This window comes from Macaca fascicularis, chromosome 12, assembly GCF_037993035.2.
Source record: "Macaca fascicularis isolate 582-1 chromosome 12, T2T-MFA8v1.1".
NCBI classification, from domain to species: domain Eukaryota; kingdom Metazoa; phylum Chordata; class Mammalia; order Primates; family Cercopithecidae; genus Macaca; species Macaca fascicularis.
In genome coordinates this window covers 86,828,227-86,851,090 of record NC_088386.1, presented here as the reverse complement: position 1 = coordinate 86,851,090, position 22,864 = coordinate 86,828,227, and the positions used below count along the sequence as shown (strand labels likewise).

The 22,864-nt window shown below is 37.1% G+C and overlaps 1 protein-coding gene across 3 annotated transcripts in view; it reads left to right on the top strand.

The window, feature by feature from the left end:
• The first annotated feature begins 196 nt into the window (after positions 1-196).
• The window catches only part of STAT4 (signal transducer and activator of transcription 4), a 125,454-nt gene continuing 102,786 nt past the window's right edge, over positions 197-22,864 (top strand). For 2 of the 3 annotated variants that reach the window (XM_065525786.1, XM_015432506.3), the window contains exons 1-3: positions 197-292; positions 3,016-3,144; positions 4,474-4,618. In XM_065525786.1, coding sequence (XP_065381858.1) covers positions 3,017-3,144; positions 4,474-4,618 — 273 coding nt within the window. In that variant the 5' untranslated portion in view covers positions 197-292; position 3,016. Of the gene's footprint in view, positions 588-3,015; positions 3,145-4,473; positions 4,619-22,864 lie in introns of all 3 variants that reach the window. The other variant, XM_045368337.2, reaches the window with a different exon arrangement.

Below are 22,864 nucleotides of genomic sequence, written 5' to 3'. Positions count from 1 at the left end.
GACACTCCTGAGCCACCTGCGGGAGCGGCTGGGAAGGATAAGAGGGAAGAGGACGCCCGATGAAGGGGCTCCAGTTTCTGCGTGTTAGCATTTCTAGAATAAAGTGGGTGGGAACCGACCCAAGTAAAGTCCCAGAGACTCGAACACTGACGCACAGGAAAGCCTCAAGTGGGAGGAGAAATGCAAATCCCCTACTGACGATGGCGTCAGCGGCTTTCTCCTAGGGACTGTGAGGGGCGCTTCTGACTTTGGACTTGAGCACCGCCTGGGACCTGTGCTGAGAGAGCGCTAGGTAAGTGGCCAGACCACACCTTCTCGCTGCCTCTCGCGAGGAGGACACGCTTATTATGCAGGATGCTCTGAAGCTTTGCTTTCCCTTGGCGTTTTGACTGTTGCTTCATTTTAACCTGCCTGAGGAGGGTTATTATAGAAGGAAGCGCCCGACTCCACGACCCACAGACGCGCCCTGGCACGGGCTCTCCGCGGAAACCGCCCCGCAGGCCCGCGCCACTGTGCCCGGGCGAATCTCCCAGCCGGGGCCGAGGAGCTGCGGCGGCTGCGGAGGTGTGTCCTCGCGGAGGCTGAAAGTGAGCCCCTCTTCACTTTCTTAGCCAGCTTCTCTAGAGCTGTGATGTCTGCCTTTAGATTAGCTACCTGGGTTTCAGAAAAAAGCTCGCAGCTACGGCAGCCGGTGACTGTGGTTTTGATGGGCGCGAGTGACATTTTAGGGCAGGTCATCTGCTTTTGCAAGCTACAGGCCACAGAGCCAAAGCGGCACCACCAGCTCACAGACAGTGGGACAAAATGCCCCGTTAGTGGGTTCTTCTAGGAACTGCATGCAAAAAGAACAGACAGGCACTCAGTTTTCAGAAGCAACGTACACAGTTTTCACGAGAAAGTAGTCCCTAGACAGTGAAAGCAAAGAAACCTGCTGAAGGATGCCTAAAGGCGTTCCCAGAGGCTGCAGTAGAAAATGTCCTAGGACTATGTATTCCTTCTTCTTCCTTTTTTCAGCTTTGAATTCAGCTCTCCGAAAGACTCAGATCTTAGTAGTGATTTTTTTCGGTGTTTATTTTTATTTTTTAAAAATTTCCTTTTATTTTTATTTGATACACAATTGTAAATATTTGTGGAATATAGAGTGATATTTCCATAAATATAAACAATGTGTTATGATCAAAGGATAATCAGCATATCCATCACCTCAAACATTTATCATTACTTTGTGTTGTGAACATTCAAAGTCCTCTTAGCTTTTTGAAAATATACACTAAGTTACTGTTAACCATATTCATCCTAGTGTTACAGCACTAGAACTTATTCCTCTCATCTACGTGTAAGTTTTAGTTAGAAAATACGTTTTCATCCAAATCATAGCAGGGGTTTAACAATAGTATGATGAAAAATTGTAATGCTATTTTCAACTCCTGTTCTCTGTTGTCATTAAAATACATTGATAGATAGGACAATGTTGATAGTAGCATGGGAACAAATGTTCCAATTTTGTGTGGAATATATATCTCTCTCTCCAATATTTGGAAAGACAAATGGTTCAGGCTCAGGAAACTTCAGATTGCCCCTTAGAAGCCTCACACATTAGGCAGGCGTCATTTCGCCTATTTGATCTTCAAGTTTTTCCTTTTTAAAGTTGACATACTGCTTATATCCACCTACTCTATTCATAGCAATGTCAGGAGTGCCACTCATTCTTCATTTAACAAGCATTGATTGAGCATTTACAATATGCTAGAATTGTAAAGTGTAAAGGTTTTCATAAATATAAAGTGATATGCAAATAAAACATTACTTCTTTTCCCACTTGCTTTCTCTTTAGCAAAACATTGGCAACATGTTTTTCTATAAATTTTAAGTCATTTACCAGGAGCTCGGGGAAAGGTGCTCAAAATGACTCCATTTGAAACCTGAAGAATATGTATATGAAATATATGAAGTTACCCTGGTGTTCTATAGGCAAAAGGAAACCTTAGCCTATCGATGAAATGTGTTGAAATGTTATGGTGATTAATCACGTAAAAGGGGGTTTGGTGTTTTTATTTGACTTAGAATTGCTGACAAAACAATAAAAAAATTGACTTTGGAAAACATGAAATGCTGTAATTTCAAGCAGGCAGCGTCATACTAATTTTCCTAAGTTAGGAAATACTTCTACAGCTTCTAAATTGGCCAGAGTGGGGTTACAAGGGGGAAATGCGTACCTTTGTTTTATGACGGCTGCCAAATAGGTATCAAGTGTGGTTTCTTACTCCTTAAGTAATTTGAGGGTTTAACCACTATCAGATGTTTCTCAGAGACAAAAAGACTACATCCTTTAAGAGCTTTGCCCACCCATAGTGGATCCTCACAGAGAGAAATAAAACACATTCACTGGTTCAGAAATATTTTTAATTTAAAAAACTGGAGGCCACGAAAATGCATACATAAAATTCTTCATGAAGCTAAGACATAATTGGACTAGAAGTCAGGAACATAAAGCTGACTCTAGAAGCCAGACAAATCTGAAATAAAGAAAACAGAAATTTGGCAATTTCGTATAAAAGAAGCCTTTTGGGGGGTTGCTCCTCACATATGAAGTATTAGAGGGTTTTAGGAGGTGTAGTAAATGTCAAATACATTTCCCTTCAAGTTGCTCCAAGTCTAAGTGTAGAGGGGACAAGAGATAGGGAAAGAGCTTGTTGGTAATATACATTCACGTAGATAGCTGTGGGCAGGATGTGGGCTGTTTGGGGGAGCGGGAGCGGGAGTGAAAGCTTCCTGGAGCAGGTGGAACAGGAGTTCATTTTAGAGCAAGGAAGGCTGTACTTTAGGGGCACAGAAAGAAGGCTTCTCCCTTCATTAGGGTTGAATTATGAAAAACAAAAAACTTAGTGAAATTTTTGTATCCTTGGATATATTGGAATTCAGTCATAACATTGACTAATTCTAAGGAAAAAAGAAAATATGTACTAGGGCCATGAACAATATTTTAAAACTCTAATTCTACCCCTTCTTTTATAGCATGTCTCAGTGGAATCAAGTCCAACAGTTAGAAATCAAGTTTTTGGAGCAGGTGGATCAATTCTATGATGACAACTTTCCCATGGAAATTCGGCATCTGTTGGCCCAGTGGATTGAAAATCAAGACTGGTAGGATCAAACATACTTTCCCTAGAAGTTGATGCACAAATGCTTGATGCTCTATCCCTGTGAATTTATTTTATGGTCCACTTTTCACTCAGTAGATGCATTCTTTTCAGATAAAGAACTTTCTCAAGAATTTGAAAAGCCTTCCCAAAGAAAGGGAATCATTGTCCTTTCTGGTTCCATTCATTGTAAATGAAAACTTAATGGTTCTAGTGCTTTGTTTCTCTGTAAACAAAAACCCAAATGATTTTTCATGTATTAAAGAACGAAGCAAATCAATTGTCAGTTCTGTGTCACAGACTGAATGTAAATCAGTATTTTTTCTCAGTAAGATTTATATTCTTCAAAGCTCTATTCACCTTATACCATTTAATTTTTTTTTTCATTCGGCCATCTTTTTTATTGTGGTAAAATACACATGACATAAAATTTACCATTGTTCTTGGTGTACTGTTCAGTGGCATTACGTATGTTCACATTATTATGCAACCATCACCACCATCCATCTGCAGAACTTTTTCATCTTTCCAAACTGAAACTCTATAATCTTTGAACAGTAACTCCCTAGTCCTCCACCCCCAACCCCTGACAATCACCATTCTATTTTATGTCTCTGTGAATTTGACTACTCTAGGTACTTTATATAATTGGAATCACACAATATTTGTCCTTTTGTAACTGAATTATTTTGCTTAGTGTAATGTTTTCAAAATTCATTCATGTTTAACAGGTTTCATATCAGAATTTTCTTCCTTTTTGAAGCTCAATAATATTCCATTGTTTGTATGTATCACATTGTGTTTTATAAATTTATCTGTCAATGGACATTTGGGTTGTTTAAACCTTTTGGCTATTGCTAATAACTCTGCTAGGAATATTGGTATGCAAATATCTGTTTGAGTCCCTGCTTTTAATTCTTTTGGGTATATACCCAGATGTGGAATTGCTGGATCATATGGCAATTTTATGTTTAATATTTTGGGTAACTGCCATACAGTTTTCCACAGTGATTGACCATTCTACCTTCCCACCAGCATTGCACAATTTCTCTGTATCCTCACCAACACTTATTTTCTGTTTTTTTTTTTTTTTTTTGCTTTTTATAATAGCCACCCTAATGGGTATGAAGAGGTATCTTACTCTGATTTTGACTTGAAATTCCCTAATGATTAGTGATGTTGAGCATCTCTTCATGTTTACAATTCAATTTTTAAAAACTTCTAAATGCTTATCACCGTGTAATAGGTTTATTGCTTTAAAATTAGTATGGTAAAAAAGTAGACATTTTACCAAGTTGTTTTCTGTTGTGTAATAATCCTTTATTTTTTTTAGGGAGGCAGCTTCTAACAATGAAACCATGGCAACGATTCTTCTTCAAAACTTGTTAATACAACTAGATGAACAGTTAGGTCGTGTTTCCAAAGAGAAAAACCTACTCTTGATACACAATCTAAAAAGAATTCGGAAAGTCCTTCAGGTGAGAATGCATTCTACTTTTCCAAAATATTTGGATATATGAGTCTTAAATTCAGTTAAAAAAATTAAATATGTACCCTTATATTATTTTCAAATGAAATTCAGGGGAAAAAATTGAGTTATCTTACCACTTACAAATTTTGTGCTCAATTTTATTACCCAATATTTTTTCGTGAAATGTTGAAAGTAAAATACACTAAAAATGTAGTGTATAAAATACATTACAAATGTGTTGCATGTGGGACTTGCATGTATCTTGTTTACTAGCTATGATCCAGTTCAACAGTACAGTTTCATGGCTCTCCAGCAGCCCTCCCTTGCCTTTGTCTCCTATGTAACAAGTTAGAGTTAGTATTGTTCTCATTCCTAAATGGGAACATCATGGGTGAATGTATCCTTCCAGATTTGGTTCACATCTCACTCTCCTTTAAAAGTGTTCTTTGGTACTCTCTGGTTCACCCAGGCAGAGGCCATCTGTGTGTGTTTCCTCAGCACCAGAACACATCAGTACTGTGGCATTTAGTATATTCGATATTATTGCTATTCCTATGTGTTCAATGTCTCCCCATATCATGAGTTCCTTGAGGCAAGGACTTTAGTGTTCAACTTTGAATTTCCAGCACCCAGCATAAGTCTGGACTTGTGGTAGATAAGCAATGTTTACTGATTAAGGGGTGGGTAAATGAAGTAAGTGAATCAGGGATCTAAAGAATTAAAAGCAGGCTAATATGGAGCTACACCCAGGAGTGCTAATGTAATAAACCCTGACCATGGACTGCTATAATATTTACTGAGTGCCTATACAACATATTAGATAACAGAAAAAGTGCTTTGTGCCATTTTTCATGGAGATATTTTTAGAATCCAAAACCTACAATTAACACATTTTTAGAACATTTTAGCTAGACTATAACAGAAATGTTCTTGGCATCACATTTGTGAGAGGGACAAATATATTGATTTTCCTATTGTTATCTGGATTGCACTGAGCTATCTTTGCCCTTGTAATCCCCTACAAATCTGCAAGACTCTTGACAAGAAACAGGACAATAGCATATTGCTGACAAAACAGGATTTTTGGCAGCATACAGAAATCTGTCTTTTATGGAGACAAGTCATTTAACAGTGGCCTCATTAGCTTAGTGCTTTAATCTGTAAACCTAAAATGGGAATTGGCATGCCATGGCCCACAAGTCAAAAGGCCACTGCCCATTTTCATATGGCCCATGATTAAGGATGGTTTTTATATTTTTAAGTGATTGGAAAAAAATAAAAATAAAATAAATCATACAATTTAGTATTTCTGACACATGAAAATTATATGAAATTCAAATTCCTGGTTTTTATTGAAACACAGCCACACTCATTGGTTGACATATTGTTTATGGCTGCTCTTACACTACAATGGCAGAAGTTGTGATAGAGACAGCATGGCCTACACAGCCTAAAATAAAAATATGTGTGTGTATTATACATGTCTGTGTGTGTATTATACATGTCTATGTGTGTATACATATATGCCTCATATTTACGTGTGATATATATGTATATCATATTTATCTGACCATTTATAGGGAAGTTTGCTAACTCTTAGCCTATTAGTAAAGCGTCTTTAGGTCACTTCGCTAGATAAGCACAGATGGGGAAAATATTAATAGATGATGTATGGTCCTTGGAACCAAGAAGATCTGGGTTAAAAATCTGAACCTCAAATGTGGCTTTAAGGAAATCACTTTAATCTTCTGACCTGTATCTTTTAATATAAATAAAGATGATTATTATTTAGCTTTTGGAATTGTGAGGAAGGCTGGCGCTTTTCTTCTGGCAAGAAGTAGGCATTCAATAAATGATTCTTCTTGTTGTTGGTAGGGAAAATAACAGGATTTCCTTAATGTAAATCAGGGGTAAGTAAACAGCCCATCTTTTGTGCGGTGTGGGAGGATAAGATTGTGAGGGAAGCTTCACTTCTGGCCGGTTGTATCAGACGAACCTTGTTAAACCATCACTTCTATCTCATTACGCCACTGCTCAAATACCTGCAGTTACCCCCAGTCACGCTTCAGCTCAAGCACAAACTCATCTGCGTGTGTCATTGGCCCTCTAGCATCTTTCCTCTTTAGACCTTTCCCAGCAATCTTCCTTGAGCTCCTCCACATCCCTACCTCAGAAAAATAGATCTACTACTTGTTCCTGAACACATCCCACACACTCTTGAATGACTCAGCCTTGTCCATGATGGATGGTCCCATGGCCAGGAATGCTCTTCCATCCCTCTTCCACCAGTCTAATTACCATCCATCCCTAAAGAATCTATGTAGGTCCCAGTGCAACAAGAAAACCTTCACCACATGCTTTAGTCTGTGTTCTCATCCTCCAACCCTCCAGCGACAACTACAAGGTAAGCAGCATCTCCTTGTGTCCCTTTCATCTGTGTTGCACATGTGTCTAACGGGGTCACAAGGTCCTTAAGGGTAAAAGCCTGATCTCCTTTTGTGACCCCCCTCCCTCACCCTCAGTACTCAATATGGTTATGGTTCTAGTGCACACTAGGAATTCAAAACACAGATTGGTGAATTAAGATATTTGAGTTGGGCCGGGCGCAGTGGCTCAAGCCTGTAATCCCAGCACTTTGGGAGGCCGAGACAGGCGGATCACGAGGTCAGGAGATCGAGACCATCCTGGCTAACACGGTGAAACCCCGTCTCTACTAAAAAAATACAAAAAACTAGCCGGGCGAGGTGGCGAGCGCCTGTAGTCCCAGCTACTCGGGAGGCTGAGGCAGGAGAATGACGTAACCCGGGAGGCGGAGCTTGCAGTGAGCTGAGATCTGGCCACTGCACTACAGCCAGGGCGACAGAGCGACACTCCATCTCAAAAAAAAAAAAAAAAAAAAAGATATTTGAGTTGAAAAAAATGCTTGCCCTTTCTTGTGCTTCCATATATATCAATTTATAAATTGTGCTTATTGGGTATTTGTATTAACAACACAGTAGAAACTAGTAGTAAAAATCATTGTCAGCTATGGTTTTACACCTAAACAAACTTGCATTTTGTGCTTCTTTTTAAGCTACTATACTCCTATTAAGTTGTGTATGTTTTTTGGGGGGAGGGGTGTTATGATGAGTCTTTTTTAAAAAATAAGATCCTCTCTTTCCTACAAAAAAGAAAAAAAAATCCCCATCAAATGACTGTTGACACTATGCTTATCTGGTTTAAATATTTTCATCCTCTGGAAGTTTAAATACAAACTATCTTGACAATTACAGCAAAAAGGAGTAAATAGTATGATACCTGGGGAACCAAGGAATGTATAAGGTAGATTTATTTTGGTTCTTTGTGGAACAGCTGAGATCTCTAGTTTCAGTATTTTATTATTTATATTACACCTCCTTCCAATAACAATTTGGAATGGCTTGTTATAAAGGACAAAACAAAACCACTTTCCCGAGGGTAAATTCAGGAAGCTCCAAGGTGGAAGTAATAAACACCATCACTCAACTGGCCTTGGCCTATTTAAGGGGAGGCAGACTCACACCCAGGAGCAAGGGTTACTTGAATCCTGGCCCTGCCACTGCAATGTGGCCCTGAGTAAGATATTCACACACTCTGGCATCAATTTCCTCAGCAGTGTAAGGGGCAATTACACTGGTACTTTCCTCACAGAAATGTTAGGAGTATGGAGAAAATTGATTCTAAAACATGCAGCAAGGACCGTAGTCTTTTGCTAAAGGTTTGCTAAAAATAAATACCTGCCCCAGATAATACAAGAATGTTTTGCTTTAAAAAAATTAACGGACCTTAAACAAATTAATGTAGTTTATTTTTAAGAGTAGTTTTAGGTTTACAGAAAAATTGAGCAGAAAGTGAAGTTCTCATATACTTCCAAGCTCCACATCCCAGTTTCCCCTATTATCCATGTCTTGCATTGGTAATATACATTTGTGACAGTTGAAGAACTAATATTGATACATTATTATTAACTTACTTTTCAAGACTACATTAGGATTCACTCCTTGTGTTGTATAATTTTGTGGGTTTTGACAATGCATAATATCATGTATCTACCATTACAATATCATGCTAGAGAATTTCATGGCCCCTGAAAATCTCCTGTCCTCCACAATATTCATTATTCCCTCCCTTCCCATGGAACCCCCGAACACTACCGATCTTTTTACTCTCTAGATTTTTCTCCCATGTGATAATTCTTTTTTTACTGATATACATATTTATGGGGTACATGAAATATTTTATTCCATGCATAGAATGTGTAATGATTAAGTCAGGGTATTTGGAGTATCCATCATATTTAGAATTTATCATTTCTATGTTGGAAACATTTCAAGTCCATTCTTCTAGCTATTCTGAAATATACATTACATTATTGTTAACTATATTAACCCTGCTATAGAATGTTAGAACTTAATCCTTCTATTTAACTGTATGTTTGTACCCATTAACCAGGCTTTTTTCATTTCCCTCCATCCACCCACCCTTCCCAGCCTCTGGTATGTATATTCTACTCTTTACTTCTATGAGATCCACTTCTTTAGCTCCCACATATGAGTGAGAACATGCAATATTTGTCTTTCTGTGCCTGGCTTATTTTATTTAACATAATGACATCTGGGACGATCCGTGTTGCTGCAAATGACATGATTTTATTCTTTTTATGGCCAAATAGTATTCTATTATATGTGTGTATGTATGTATATAATATATATATAAAATATAATACATATATACATATATATGTATATACATATATAATATGTCTGTATGTGTATATAGAATATTTCCTTTATCCATTCTTCCATCAATGGACACTTAGGTTGATTCCAAATCTTTGTTATTGTGAATAGTGCTGCAATAAACATGCAAGTGCAGGCATCTCTTTTGTATTCTAATTTTTTTCCTTTGGATAAATACCTAGTAGTGGGATTGCTAGAGCCCATGGTAGTTCTATTTTTAGTTTTTTGAGACATTTCCATACTGGTTGTATTAATTTACATTCCTACCAACAGTGGACAGACTTCCTTTTTCTCTGCATTGTCACCAGCATGTTATTTTTTGTCTTTTTAAAAATAGCCATTCTAGGCTGGCCGTGGTAGCTCATGCCTGTAATCCCAGTACTTTGGGTGGATCACCTGAGGTCAGGAGTTTGAGCCAGCTTGGCCAACATGGTGAAACCCTGTCTTTACTAAAAATATAAAAATTAGCCAGACGTGATGATGCATACCTGTAATCCCAGCTACTCAGGAGGCTGAGGCAGGAGAATCACTTGAACCTGGGAGATGGAGGCTGCAGTGAGCTGAGATAGTGCCACTGCACTCCAGCCTGGACAACACAGCAAGACTCTGTCTCAAAAAAATATATTCATAGCAATGTCATATATACATATATACAAAATATATACATAGCAATGTATATATATATCATATATGTATAAAATAACCATTTTAATGCGGGTAAGATGATATCATATTGTGGTTTCAATTTACATTTTCCTGATTAGTGATGTTGACCATTTTTTCTTATATCTGTTGACTATTTGTATGTCTTTTAAATTTTTTAATTCTTTTTATTTCAATAGTTTTTGGGGTACAAGTGGTTTTTGGTTACATGGATAAGTTCTTTAGCAGTGATTTCTGAAATTTTAGTGCACCTGTCACCCGAGCAGTGTACACTGTACTCGATATGTAGTCTTTTATCCCTCACCCCCCTCCCAACCTTCCCCCATAAGTCCCCAAAGTCCTTTACATCATTCTTATGCCTTTGCATCCTCATAGCTTAGCTCCCACTTGTGAGAACATATGATACTTGGTTTTCCATTTATGAGTTACTTCACTTAGAATAATGCCCTCCAGTTTTATCCAGGTTGCTGCAAAAGACATTATTTCATTCCTTTTTATGGCTGAGTAGTATTCCATGGTGTATATATATATACACCACATTTTCTTTATTTACTCATTGGTTGATGGACACTTAGGTTGGTTCCTTACCTCTGCAATTGTGAATTGTACTGCTATAAACATGATTGTGCGTGTGTATTTTTTATATAATGATTTCTTTTCCTTTGGGTAGATACCCAGTAGTGGGACTGCTGGATTAAATGGTAGTTCTTCTTTTCTTTGAGGAATCTCCATACTGTTTTCCATAGTGGTGGTCCTAGTTTACATTCCCATTAGCAGTCTAACAGTGTTCCCTTTTCAGTACATCCATGCTGTTGTTGACTGTTTGTATATCTTCTTTTGAGAATTGTGTATTCAAGTCCTTTGCCCGCTTTTTGATGGGATTATTTGTTGTTGTTTTTTTTTTCTGGCTGATTTGTTTGAGTTCCTTGTAGATTATGGATATTAGTCTTTTGTCAGATACATAGTTTGCAAATATTTTCTCCCACTCTATGGGTTGTCTGTTTACTTGGCTGATTATTTCTTTTGCTGTGCAGAAGCTTTTTAGTTTAATTAGGTCCCATCTATTTATCTTTGTTTTTGTTGCATTTGCTTTTGGGGTCTTAGCCATGAATTCTTTGCCTAAGCCAATGTCTAGAAGCTTTTTCCAATGTTATCTTCTAGAATTTTTATGGCTTCAGGTCTTACATTTAAGTCTTTGATCCATGTTGAGTTGATTTTTGTATAGGCTGAGAAATCAGTTTCATTCTTCTACATGTGGCTTGCCAGTTTTCCCAGCCCATTTATTGAATAGGGTGTCTTTTCCCTGATTTATATTTTTCCATGCTTTGTCAAAGATCAGTTGGCTGTAAATATTTGCCTTTGTTTCTGGGTTCTCTATTCTGTTCCATTTATCTACATGCCTATTTTTATGCCAGTACCATGCTGTTTTGGTAAATATAGCCTTCTAATATAATTTGAAGTTGGGTAATATGATGCCTCCAGATTTGTTCTTTTTGCTTAGTATTGCTTTGGCTATGCAGGTTGTTTTTTTGTTTCATATGAATTTTGGATTGTTTTTTCTAAATCTATGAAGAGTGATGATGGTATTTTGATGGAAATTGCATTGACTCTGTAGATTGCTTTGGGCAGTGTGGTCATTTTCACAATATTGATTCTTCCCATTCATGAGCATGAATTGTGTTTCCATTTGTTTATGTTATATATGCTCGCTTTCAGCAGTATTTTGTATTTTTCTTTGTAGAGATCTTTCACCTCCTTGGTTAGGTATATTCCCAAGCATTCCTTTCCTTCCTTCCTTCCTTCCTTCCTTCCTTCCTTCCTTCCTTCCTTCCTTCCTTCCTTTCTTTCTTTCTCCTTCCTTCCTTCCCTCCTTCCTTCCTTTCTTTTTTTTTTTTTTTGCAGCTATTGTAAAAGGGATTGAGTTAGTGATTTGATTCTCAGCTTGGTGGTTGTTGGTGTGTATCAGACCTACTGATTTGCATACATTGATTTTGTATTCTGAGAGTTTACTCAATTCCTTTATCAGATTTAAGAGCTTTCTGGATGAGTCTTTAGGGTTTTCTAGGTATATGATTATATCATCAGCAAACAGTGACAATTTGACTTCCTCTTTTCCAATTTGGATGCCTTGTATTTCTTTCTCTTGTTTGATTCCTCTGGCCAGAACTTCCAGTACTGTGTTGATTAGAAGTGGGAAAATGGACACTCTTGCCTTGTTCCAGTTCTTGGGGGGAATGCTTTCAACTCTTCCCCATTCAGTATAATGTTGGCTGTAGGTTTGTCATATATGACTTTCATTACTTTAAGTTCATTTTGTGCCTATTTTGTTGAGGGTTTTTTATTATAAAGGGATGCCGGATTTTATCAAAGGCTTTTTCTGCACCTATTGAGGTGATCATATAGTTTTGTTTCTAATTCTGTTTATGTCATGTATCATATTTATTGACTTTGTGTATGTTAAAATATCCCTGTATTCCTAATATAAAATCCATTTGATCATGATGTATTATCTTTTGATATGCTGTTGGATTTGGTTAGATAGCATTTTTTTGAGGATTTTTGCATCTATTTTCATCAGAGCTATTGGTCTGGTAGTTTTCTTGTTATGCCCTTTCCTGGTTTTGGTAATAGGGTGATACTGGCTTCATAGAATGATTAAGAGAGGATTCCCTCTTCCACTATCTTTTGCAGTAGTTTCGGTGGGATTGGTACCAATTCTTTTTTGAATGTCTGATAGAATTCGGCTATGAATCCATCTGGTCCTGGACTTTTTTGGTTGGCAATTTTTTTAGACGACTGATTCAATCTTGCTGCTTGCTATTGGTCTGTTCAGGGTTTCTGTTTCTTCCTGATTTAATTTAGGAGGGTTTTATATTTCCAGGAATTTATCTATCTCTTCTAGATTTCCCAGTTTCTGCACATAAAAGTGTTCATAGTAGCCTTAGCTAATCTTTTGTATTTCTGCTGTATTGGCTGTAGTTTCATTTCTCGTTGAGAAATGCGATCTTATTTGGATCTTCTCTCTTCTTTTTTTGGTTAATCTCACTAATGGTCTATCAATTTTATCTTTTCAAATAATATGCTTTTTGTTTCATTTATCTTTTGTATTTTTTTGTTTCGATTTTATTTAGTTCTCTGATCTTTGTTATTTCTTTTGTTATGCTGGGTCTGGATTTAATTTCTTTTCAGTAATGTCTATTCATATTTTTGCCCACTTTTTAATGGGATTTTTTTTTTTTTACTATTGAATTGAGTTCCTTTTATATTCTGGATATTACCCTTTTGTCAGATGAGTAGTTTGCAAATATTTTCTCCCATTCAACAGATTGTCTTTTCACTCTGCTGATTGTTTCCTTTGCTATGCAGAAGCTTTTTAGCTTAATGTAGTTCTATTTATCTATTTTTGTTTTTGTTTTCTGTGCATTTGAGGTCATAAGCACAAGATCTTTGCCTAGACCAATGTCCTGAAGCATTTTCCTTATGTTTTCTTGTAGCAGTTTCTAATTTTAAGTCTTACGTTTAAATCTTTAATCCATCTTGAGTTGATTTTTATATATGGTGAGAGATAGGGTCCAGTTCCATTCTTTGGCATATGGATATCCAGTTTTCCCACCACTATTTATTGAAAAGGATGTTTTTGCCCCAGTGTAGGTTCCTGGCACCTTTGTCAAAAATTAGTTGGCTGTAAATATGTGGATTTATTTCTGGGTTCTCTATTCTGTTCCATTGGTCTATGTGTCTGTTTTTATACCAGTAACATGCTGTTTTAGTTACTATAGTCTTGTAATGTACTTTGAAGTCAGGTAGTGTGTTGCCTCCAGCTTTATTCTTTTTGTTCACATTGCTTTGGCTCTTCAGGTTCTTTTTGGTACCATAAAAATTTTTTTCTGTTTTTCTATTTTGTTTTTCCTATTTCTATTTTGCTTTTTCTATTTCTGTGAAAAACAGCATTGGTATTTTAATAGGGATTGCTTTGACTCTGTAGATTGCTTTGGGCAGTATGGTCTTTTTAATGATATTAATTCTTCCAATCCATGAGCATAGAGATGTCTTTCCATTTGTTTGTGTCCTCTTCAATTTTTTTTTCTTTTTTTGAGATGGAGTCTTGTTTGTTGCCCAGGCTGGAGTGCCTTGGCACAATCTCAGCTCACTGCAACCTCTGCCTCCTGGGTTCAAGCATTTCTCCTGCCTCAGCCTCCCAAGAAGAATAGCTGGGACTACAGGCGCACGCCACCATGCCTGGCTAATGTTTGTATTTTTACTAGAGACGGGGTTTCACCACGTTGGCCAGGTTGGATTACAGACATGAGCCACCGCGCCTGGCCCTCTTCAATTTTTTTAATCAGTGTTTTGTAGTTTTCCTTGTAGAGATCTTTCACTTTCTTTGTTAAATTTATTCCCAGGTATTTTATTTTTTATAGGTATTGTAAATGAGATTGTTGTCTTGATTTCTTTCTCAGCTAATTCATTATCATTGTATGGAAATGCTACTGATTTCTGTATGTTAATTTTGTATCCTGCAACTTTACTGAATCTATTTATCAGACCTAGGAGATTTTTGGTGGACTCTTTAGGATTTTCTAGCATAAAATCATATCATCAGCAAAGAAGGACAATTTTTGTGTGTGTGTTTTTGATGCAGAGTGTCGCTCTGTCACCCAGACTTGAGTTCAGTGGTATGATCTTGGCCCACTGCAACCTCCACATCCCAGGTTCAAGCAATTCTCCTGTGTCAGCCTCCTGAGTAGCTGGGATTACAGGCACATGCCACCACACCCAGCTAACTTTTGTGTTTTTAGCAGAGATGGGGTTTCACTGTGTAGACCAGGCTGGTCTCGAACTCCTGACCTCAAATGATCTGCCTGCCTCGGCCTCCCAAGGTTCTGGGATTACAAGCGTAAGCCACAACTCCTGGCCAAGAAGGACAATTTGACACCCTCTTTTCCAGTTTGGGTGCCTTTTATGTCTGTCTCTAGCTTAACTGCTCTGGCTGTGACTTCCAACAATATGTTGAATAGAAGTAGTTGAAAAATGTTCATCCTTGTCTTGTTCCAGCTCTCAGAGAAAACACTTTCAGCTTTTTCTTATTCAGTATGATGTTAGCTGTAGGTTTTTCATGTATGGCCTTTTTATGTTGAAGTATGTTCCTTCTATGCCTCATTTGTTGAGAGTTTTGGTCATGAAGGACATTGAATTTTACCAAATGCTTTTTCTATATCTATTGAGACAGTCATATGATTTTTGTTCTTCATTCTGCTGATGTGATTGATCATGTTTACTGATTTGCATATGTTGAACCATCCTTGCATCCCTGGTATAAATCGCACTTGATCACATTGTTTATTTTGTTTGTTTGTTTGTTTTCTGAGATGCTGTTGGATTTGATTTGCTAGTATTTTGTTGACAAATTTTGCATCAGTGTTCGTCAGGGATATTGGCCTGTAGTTGTCTCTTTGTGTTGTGTCTTTGTCTGGTTTTGGTACCTGGGTAGTGCTGGCATAGAATGAGTTAGGGAGAATTTCTTCCTCTTCAATTTTTTGGAATAATTTGAGGAGAATTGTTGTTAGTTCTTCTATGAAAGTTTGATAGAATTTGGCAGTAAAAGCCAGGTGTGTTGGCACATGCCTGTAATCCCAGCACTTTTGGAGGCTGAGGCAGGTGATTACCTGAGGTCAGGAGTTTGAGACCAGTCTGGCCAACATGGTGAAACCCTGAGGATGTGGAGATATAGGAACACTTTTACACGGTTAGTGGGACTGTAAACTAGTTAAACCATTGTGGAAGACAGTATGGCAATTCCTCAAGGATCTAGAACTAAAAATACCATTTGACCCAGCCATCCCATTACTGGGTATATACCCAAAAGATTATAAATCATGCTGCTATGAAGTCACATGCACACGTATGTTTATGGTGGCGCTATTCACAATAACAAAGACTTGGAACCAACCCAAATTTCCATCAATTATAGACTGGATTAAGAAAATGTGGCACATATACACCATGGAATACTATGCAGCCATAAAAGAGGATGAGTTCATTTCCTTTGTAGGGACATGGATGAAGCTGGAAACCATCATTCTCAGCAAACTATCGCAAGGACAAAAACTTATAGGTGGGAATTGAACAATGAGAACACTTGGACACAGGAAGGGGAACATCACACACTGGGGCCTGTCGTGGGGTGGGGAGAAGGGGGAGGGATAGCATTAGGAGATATACCTAATGTAAATGATGAGTTAATGGGTGCAGCACACCAACATGGCACATGTATACATATGTAACAAACCTGCACGTTGTGCACATGTACCCTAGAACTTAAAGTTAAAAAAAAGAAGAAGAAGAAGATATACACACACACACACACACACACACACACACACACACACAGAAATACAAAAAATTAGCTGGGCATGGTGGTGATCACCTGTAGTCCCAGCTATTCATGAGGAGGAGAGTCACTTGAGCCTGGGAGGCGGAGGTTGCAGTGAGCTGAGTTCGCGCCACTGCACTTCAGCCTGGGCTACAGAGTAAGACTCCGTCTCAAACAAGCAAACAAACAAAAACAATGACAACAACAAAAAAGAATTTGACGGTAAAGTCATCCAGTCCTGGACTTTGTCAGGAGACTTACTAATTCAATCTCGTTACTCATTATTAGTCTGTTTAGGGTTTTTTGGGTTTTTTTCCTGATTCACTCTTGCTAGGTTGCCTGAGTCCAGGACTTTATCCATTTCCTCTAGGTTTTCCAGCTTGTTAGCGTATTGTTCATAATTGTCTCTGATGATCTTTTATATTTCTGTGATATCAGTTGTAATGTCTCCTTTTTCATTTGTGATTTTATTTATTTGGGTCATCTCTCTTTTTTATGATTAGTCTAGCAAGTGGTTTACTGATTTTGTTTATCTTTTCAAAACAACTAGTTTTTCATTTTGTTGATCCTTTGTATCTTTTTTTAGTCTCTATTTCATTTATTTCTGCCCTTGTCTTTATTAATTCTTTCCTTCCACTAATTTGGGGATTTTTTCTTGCTTTTCTGGTTACTTGAGGTGCGTGATTAGATTGTTTATTTGAAATTTTTTATCTTTTTATGTAGGTATTTATTTCTATAAACCTCCCTTTTAGCACTACTTTTTCATAGATTTGGATATGTTGTTTAAATTTTCATTTGTTTCAAGGAATTTTTTTATTTCCTCCTTAATTTCCTCCTTGATGCAATGATTATCCAGGAGCAGCATGTTGTTTAATTTTCATGTATTTGTACAGTTTCCAAAGTGCCTTTTGCTATTGATTTCTAGTTTTATTCTATTGTGGTCCAAGAAGATATCTGATATAATTTTGATTTTTAGAACAATTTTTGAGACTTGTTTTTTGTCCTATGCTCTTGATTGGGTAGTACACTTTGGCTTTGATGCTGAGCATGTGCTGTAGTGTAGTCTCTGTGTAATTTCTTTGGCTATAAACAGCATCAATGGTGTCTATGATTTCCTTGATAGCTTAAGGTGCATTTGTTAGTGGAGCCTGTGTTGAAGTTTTTCTGGGCACTGGGACACCAGATGGGCCAGTATTTAGGCCCCAGTGGTGGCAACAGTAGGCTGACCATGTCTGTCCTTGGGACCCAGGGTGGAGTATGCTGGCATCAGTGTTAGCAAGTCCAGATGGGCCAATTATTAAGCCTCTAGGTGGCTTTCGTGAGTGCTGGATATAGCGACAGTAGGCCAGACAGGTATGTGGGTTCTTGGACCCCCGGGCAAGGAGTATGGCATGGGCAATGGCAGTAGAAGTGATGGGATAACCCTTTGCTCCCAAGCAGTCCATGCTGATGTTGGAAGTAGTTATGATGGGCTGGGAGGGCCAGTCCCCAGGCCTGTAGGTAGCACATGTGGGTGGGTGCCAACTGTGGTTGTAGCAGCAGGTTGGGTGGGCCCAACCTTAGACTTTGGAAGGATTGCTCAGGTGTGAATGGTGGTAGACTGGGTTGTGTGATCCCCACTTTACAGTTTTGCCTTTTCTAGAATGTCATGCGGTTGGAATCATACAGTCCGTGGCCTTCTTAGACTGGCTTCTTTCACTTGACAAAATGTTTTTAAGGTTCCTTTGTGTCTTTGCATGGCTTAATAGCTCATTTCTTTTTGCTGCTGAATAATATTCTTTTGTACAGATGTACCCCAGTTTGTTTATTCATTTTTGGCTCTTATGAATAAAGCTGCTATTAGCATTCATAGGGATTTTGTGTAGGAGTAAGTTTTCAACTCATTTGGATAAGTATCTAGAAGCATGAGTTCTGAATCATTATTATTGGATTTTCTGTTGCAAACCCCTTTTCCTTATTCACCTTCCTTTTTGTCTTTCTCCCTCAGATAGAATGACTTAAAAATAAAAATAGTGCATATTCATAATTTTTAAAAATTAAAGCAACACAAAAAGTGCAAAGAAGAAAGTGTGAAAAAATAAAAAATCTATGGCCTGGAAATAAACATATTAATATTTGATAGGTGTCATTCCAGACATCTCCTTACACATGTATATGTGCAGATGGAAGGTGGAATTTCTACTGCTGCTCCCATCCCCTGCCCCCACCCACCCACCACACACACCAGGAACTCTCCATGTCTCTTACCTTACATTGTTTTCCTCCATAGCTTTTATAAACCTTTGACTTCCTCTATATTTATTTGCCTTTTTCTTGCCATTAGAATATCATCTTCATAAAGGGAGGGATTTTGTTTGGTTTACTGCTATATCCCAGTGCCTGGACAGTCTGCCTAGACACATACTAGATGCTCAATAAATGATTTATGAATAAGTGAATACCTACATAGGAATATCAGATTTAAAAAATGAAATCATATTATTAATAATTAGTTTTAAATAAAATTTTATTTTTATTTGAATTCAATTAATATTGTTATTTTAAAATATTAAATGTCTCCTCACCATAAGAAATATTTTTTTCCCAAAAGAAATTCCACTCAAGTTAATTTTTAAAACTATGAAAACCATTAAGAGATGAGATACAGAAACCACATATTTCACTCTTAGGCAGTAATCTGTTCACTCCATGCTATTAAATATAAGGAGAAATTAAAGTTCTTAAATTTGCTTCCGCTTCCAATTCCCATCCCCACCTGCCAATTTTCATCATTTATATTATATTTTGTTAGTTACATTATCCTTGTTTTATCATGGCAATTCCACACATTTCTTTAATTTTGCATATAAGTAGATTCAGTGCTCATCACTACTTCTTTCACCATTATGTCTGCATTCCTGAGGTTTCAAATTTTGATTCATTCTCAATTGCCTAGATTTCATCAAGTAGTTTTTCAAGAAGCTCTCAATGGTGCTGTAATCTTTGAGAACGGTCATGCTTAAGAATATCTGGTACTGTAAAGGACACCCTGACTTGCTATAAAGTTCTTGGTTTACTTTTTCTTTCTCTCAACTATTTGTAGACATTGCTCTATCAATATGGAAGTGTTAGGCCAACCTGCAGTTTTTGTTTACAGTTAGGAGTGATATTGAAGCTACTTTACAGCCAAGACAGTATGAGCAATAACTAATCAGAAAAGACTAGGATTGAACAACTTACTAGCCCAACTGATGCATACCCACTGAATATAAGCTCTGCTTGTAGTGAAAAGTCAAACAGAATAGAAGGATATAATGTGAAGAATGAAAGTCCTTCATTTCTTAAGAAACGTTTCTCTTCAGTTATGTTCCAATTGTAATTTAGTGTGGAATGAATGGCGTGCTTCATGCTGTCTTGTCTTCAGGAGGAGTTGTAAATCTAGATAACACACCTCCACAGATGTAGAGAATAAACAGGCCTCTAATTTGCTGTAGTCCCCGGGGTTGTCTCCAGCACAGCTGCCCCTGGATCGATATGGAGAAACCTGTATTCAAAGGTCCAAACCTTGTCCCTAGGACTTAGCTTCTTCACCTGGGACATTCAGATGATACCAGTTGAGGAAACCAAGATACAGGAATTTAGTACCCATCTATTCCTTCCAATACAAAACATCGGAGAATTCTGGCTTTTGCAAACTGTTGTTGACATTTTATACCCAGATGTTACCATTACCTTTGAAGCCTCTTGTGTCTCCTCCCTGACTCCACTCTGCTCTCTTTCCACCTGGAGCAACCACTGACCTAAAATTTGCATTTGTCATTTTTTTTCTTTTTGTTATCATTTTACCACATAAATTTGTATCCCTAAACAATAAAGTATCTAGGTTTGAAAGCTGCTAAATCCACATAAGTGAGATCACACTATATTTATACTTCAGCAACTTGCTTTCTTCACTCAACATGGTTCCTGACATTCATCCATATGGATGTGTGTAGCAGTAGTTTATTCATTTTCATTGCTGCATAGTATACCATTGGGTGAATTATCACAATTTATTCATTCTACTGTTGATGGGCATTTGTGTTATTTTCCATATTTCTTCACTATTACAAACAATGTTACTATGAACATTCTTAAGATGTGTCCCTTGGGGCACATGTGTAAGAAATTCTCTAGAATATACACCTAGGAGTGGAATTGCTGCATCATGCACTATGTACATCTTTAATTGTATTACATAATGCCAAATTGTTTTTAAAAAGTGGTTATACCAATTTACACTTTCCTTATAGGGCTAGAGTTCTGGCTCAATATTCTCATCCACACTTGTTATGGTCATGGACCATACAATATGGTGGTATAGCCACCTTATTTCCTCATTTTACTTTTTATTATTTTTCTAACTTTTTCTAACTTTACTCAGATACTTAATTTTCATTGCTTGTTTAGATAAATGCATTTACTTTTTGATATTTTTGAGAGGTGATTTTGTATACTTTCATATGTAGTGCTCTCATTGTTCATGTCTAAGTAGTCCATAATTCCCGTTTTGAATTCTATTTCTGGCTAGATAAATTTAAAAAACCGTTCCACTATAAGCACATAGAAATGCTATATAAATTATAACAGGCTTTTAAATGCATAGATAAGCTTACCACAAATTAAAAGAAATCATAGAAACAAAAATTAAGAAAAATGTGTAAAACAAAATTTAAGTAGGAGCTGGCATGATAGCTTCCATGCATTCTTAGATTTTAGACATACGGGTCCCCAGCATGATAAATTTAAAAAGCAAACAAACTGCAGGACACTAGAAAGAAAATATTCTAAAAGTAACAGAGGATAACAAATATATTATCTATTTTTTAAAAAAAGGGGGGGAGATAGACTGAAAGCCAAAACAGTAACAAGTGAGAAGAGAGTAGAATAATTTCTTCACAGAACTGCAATACACTATCTATCAAAATTCTATTCCCAGCTAAGTTATAATACAAAATTGAAAGTTCACCACAAGGATACCTTCATGGAAAGAATTCCTAAAGGATATTAATTAGCACAGAAGCTAAGCATACTTGGCAAAATTTCAAAGAGACCACTAAAACAAGTGGAAATAGACTACATAAGAAATTAAAAGCACAAAATGTCAAAAAAAAAACCCAAATAATATATATTAAATTGACAAAACTCCTCAGTTATAAAACAAATTATTTTTTTGTAAGAATGCACCCAAAACATGAAGTAATAAAAGGGTGATGAGGTCAAAGAGATGAGTTGGGGCTGTCTCATAAAGAAACTTGTGGACCTTAATAAGAAATTTGAGACTTACTGTGTGGTGGGAAGCCACTGAGGAGTTTGAGCAAGGGAGTGACATGAACTGATTTTTGTTTTAAAAAGCTCATTCTGGCAGTTGGATGAACTGTTTTGAGTCAAGAAAGAAGCAAGGAGATGTGTTAGAAAATTCCATTGACTTTTTTTTGGAAAGTGACATGTTAAAGTCTTTTTTTATTACCATGGATTTATCACCTCTCCGAATCTTCTCAAAGTTTTTGCTGTATGTATTTTGACACAATGTTGTAAGGGGCAAAAGTAGAAGTTAACATCTTATTGGTGAATTGAAACTTTTTTTTTTTTAATTGAAACTTTTTAAAAGAGATCTTTTCTGTTCTTTTTTCAGAGATGGGGTCTTGCTGTGTTGCCCAGGCTGGACTTGAACTCCTGGGCTCAAGTGATCCTCCCACCTCAGCCTCCCAAGTAGCCGGGACTTCTGGCATGCACCACCATGCCTGTGTATCGATATTTTTAAAAGTCCATCTAAAGTGTCCTCCTTTGACCCATTTACTGTTTTTTATTTTAAAATTTCATTGCATGCTTTTATTTTTATTATCATTTACTAACTGGTAAATGGATTCATCTCTTCATTTTTATACTTTCTGTGTCATGTTTTACTGGGTATGCCTTTTGTAAATATCATGCAGCAAATTTTATTTAGTCAACAAATATTTAAAGAGCACTCACTATGTTATCAATCACATTTTAAGCATTAGGAAGACATGGAGGAAGTCATGAAGCTCACAGTCGAAAAAGTTCACATTTAATTGCTTCTCAGCCTTTCAGTTAGGAGCTACTATAAAAAGTTCATGCTTCCTGTGTTCTGCTTTTTAAATTATGGGAACTTCTTTGGCTATTCCTCAAAGCGTAGTGTTAGGAAAGTAGAGGGAAACGGCATTAGCCATCTTGTCTGATATTAGAAAAATAAAAAATCTCTGTCAGTTAGAGAGCTCTGCCTAGGGTTTTGGTGTTAACTCTGTGGTTAGTAATCTCACTGCCTATGGAATATTTTTCACAAGTCAGGGTGATGACTATTAGTGAGAGTTTTAAACTTGGTGAGTGAGGGGGCATGAGCAAGTGTCACTTGCACCTCACATATTCTACTCTCTGAACCACCATGACCTATTTCTTAGAGGTCATTTGGATATGGCTG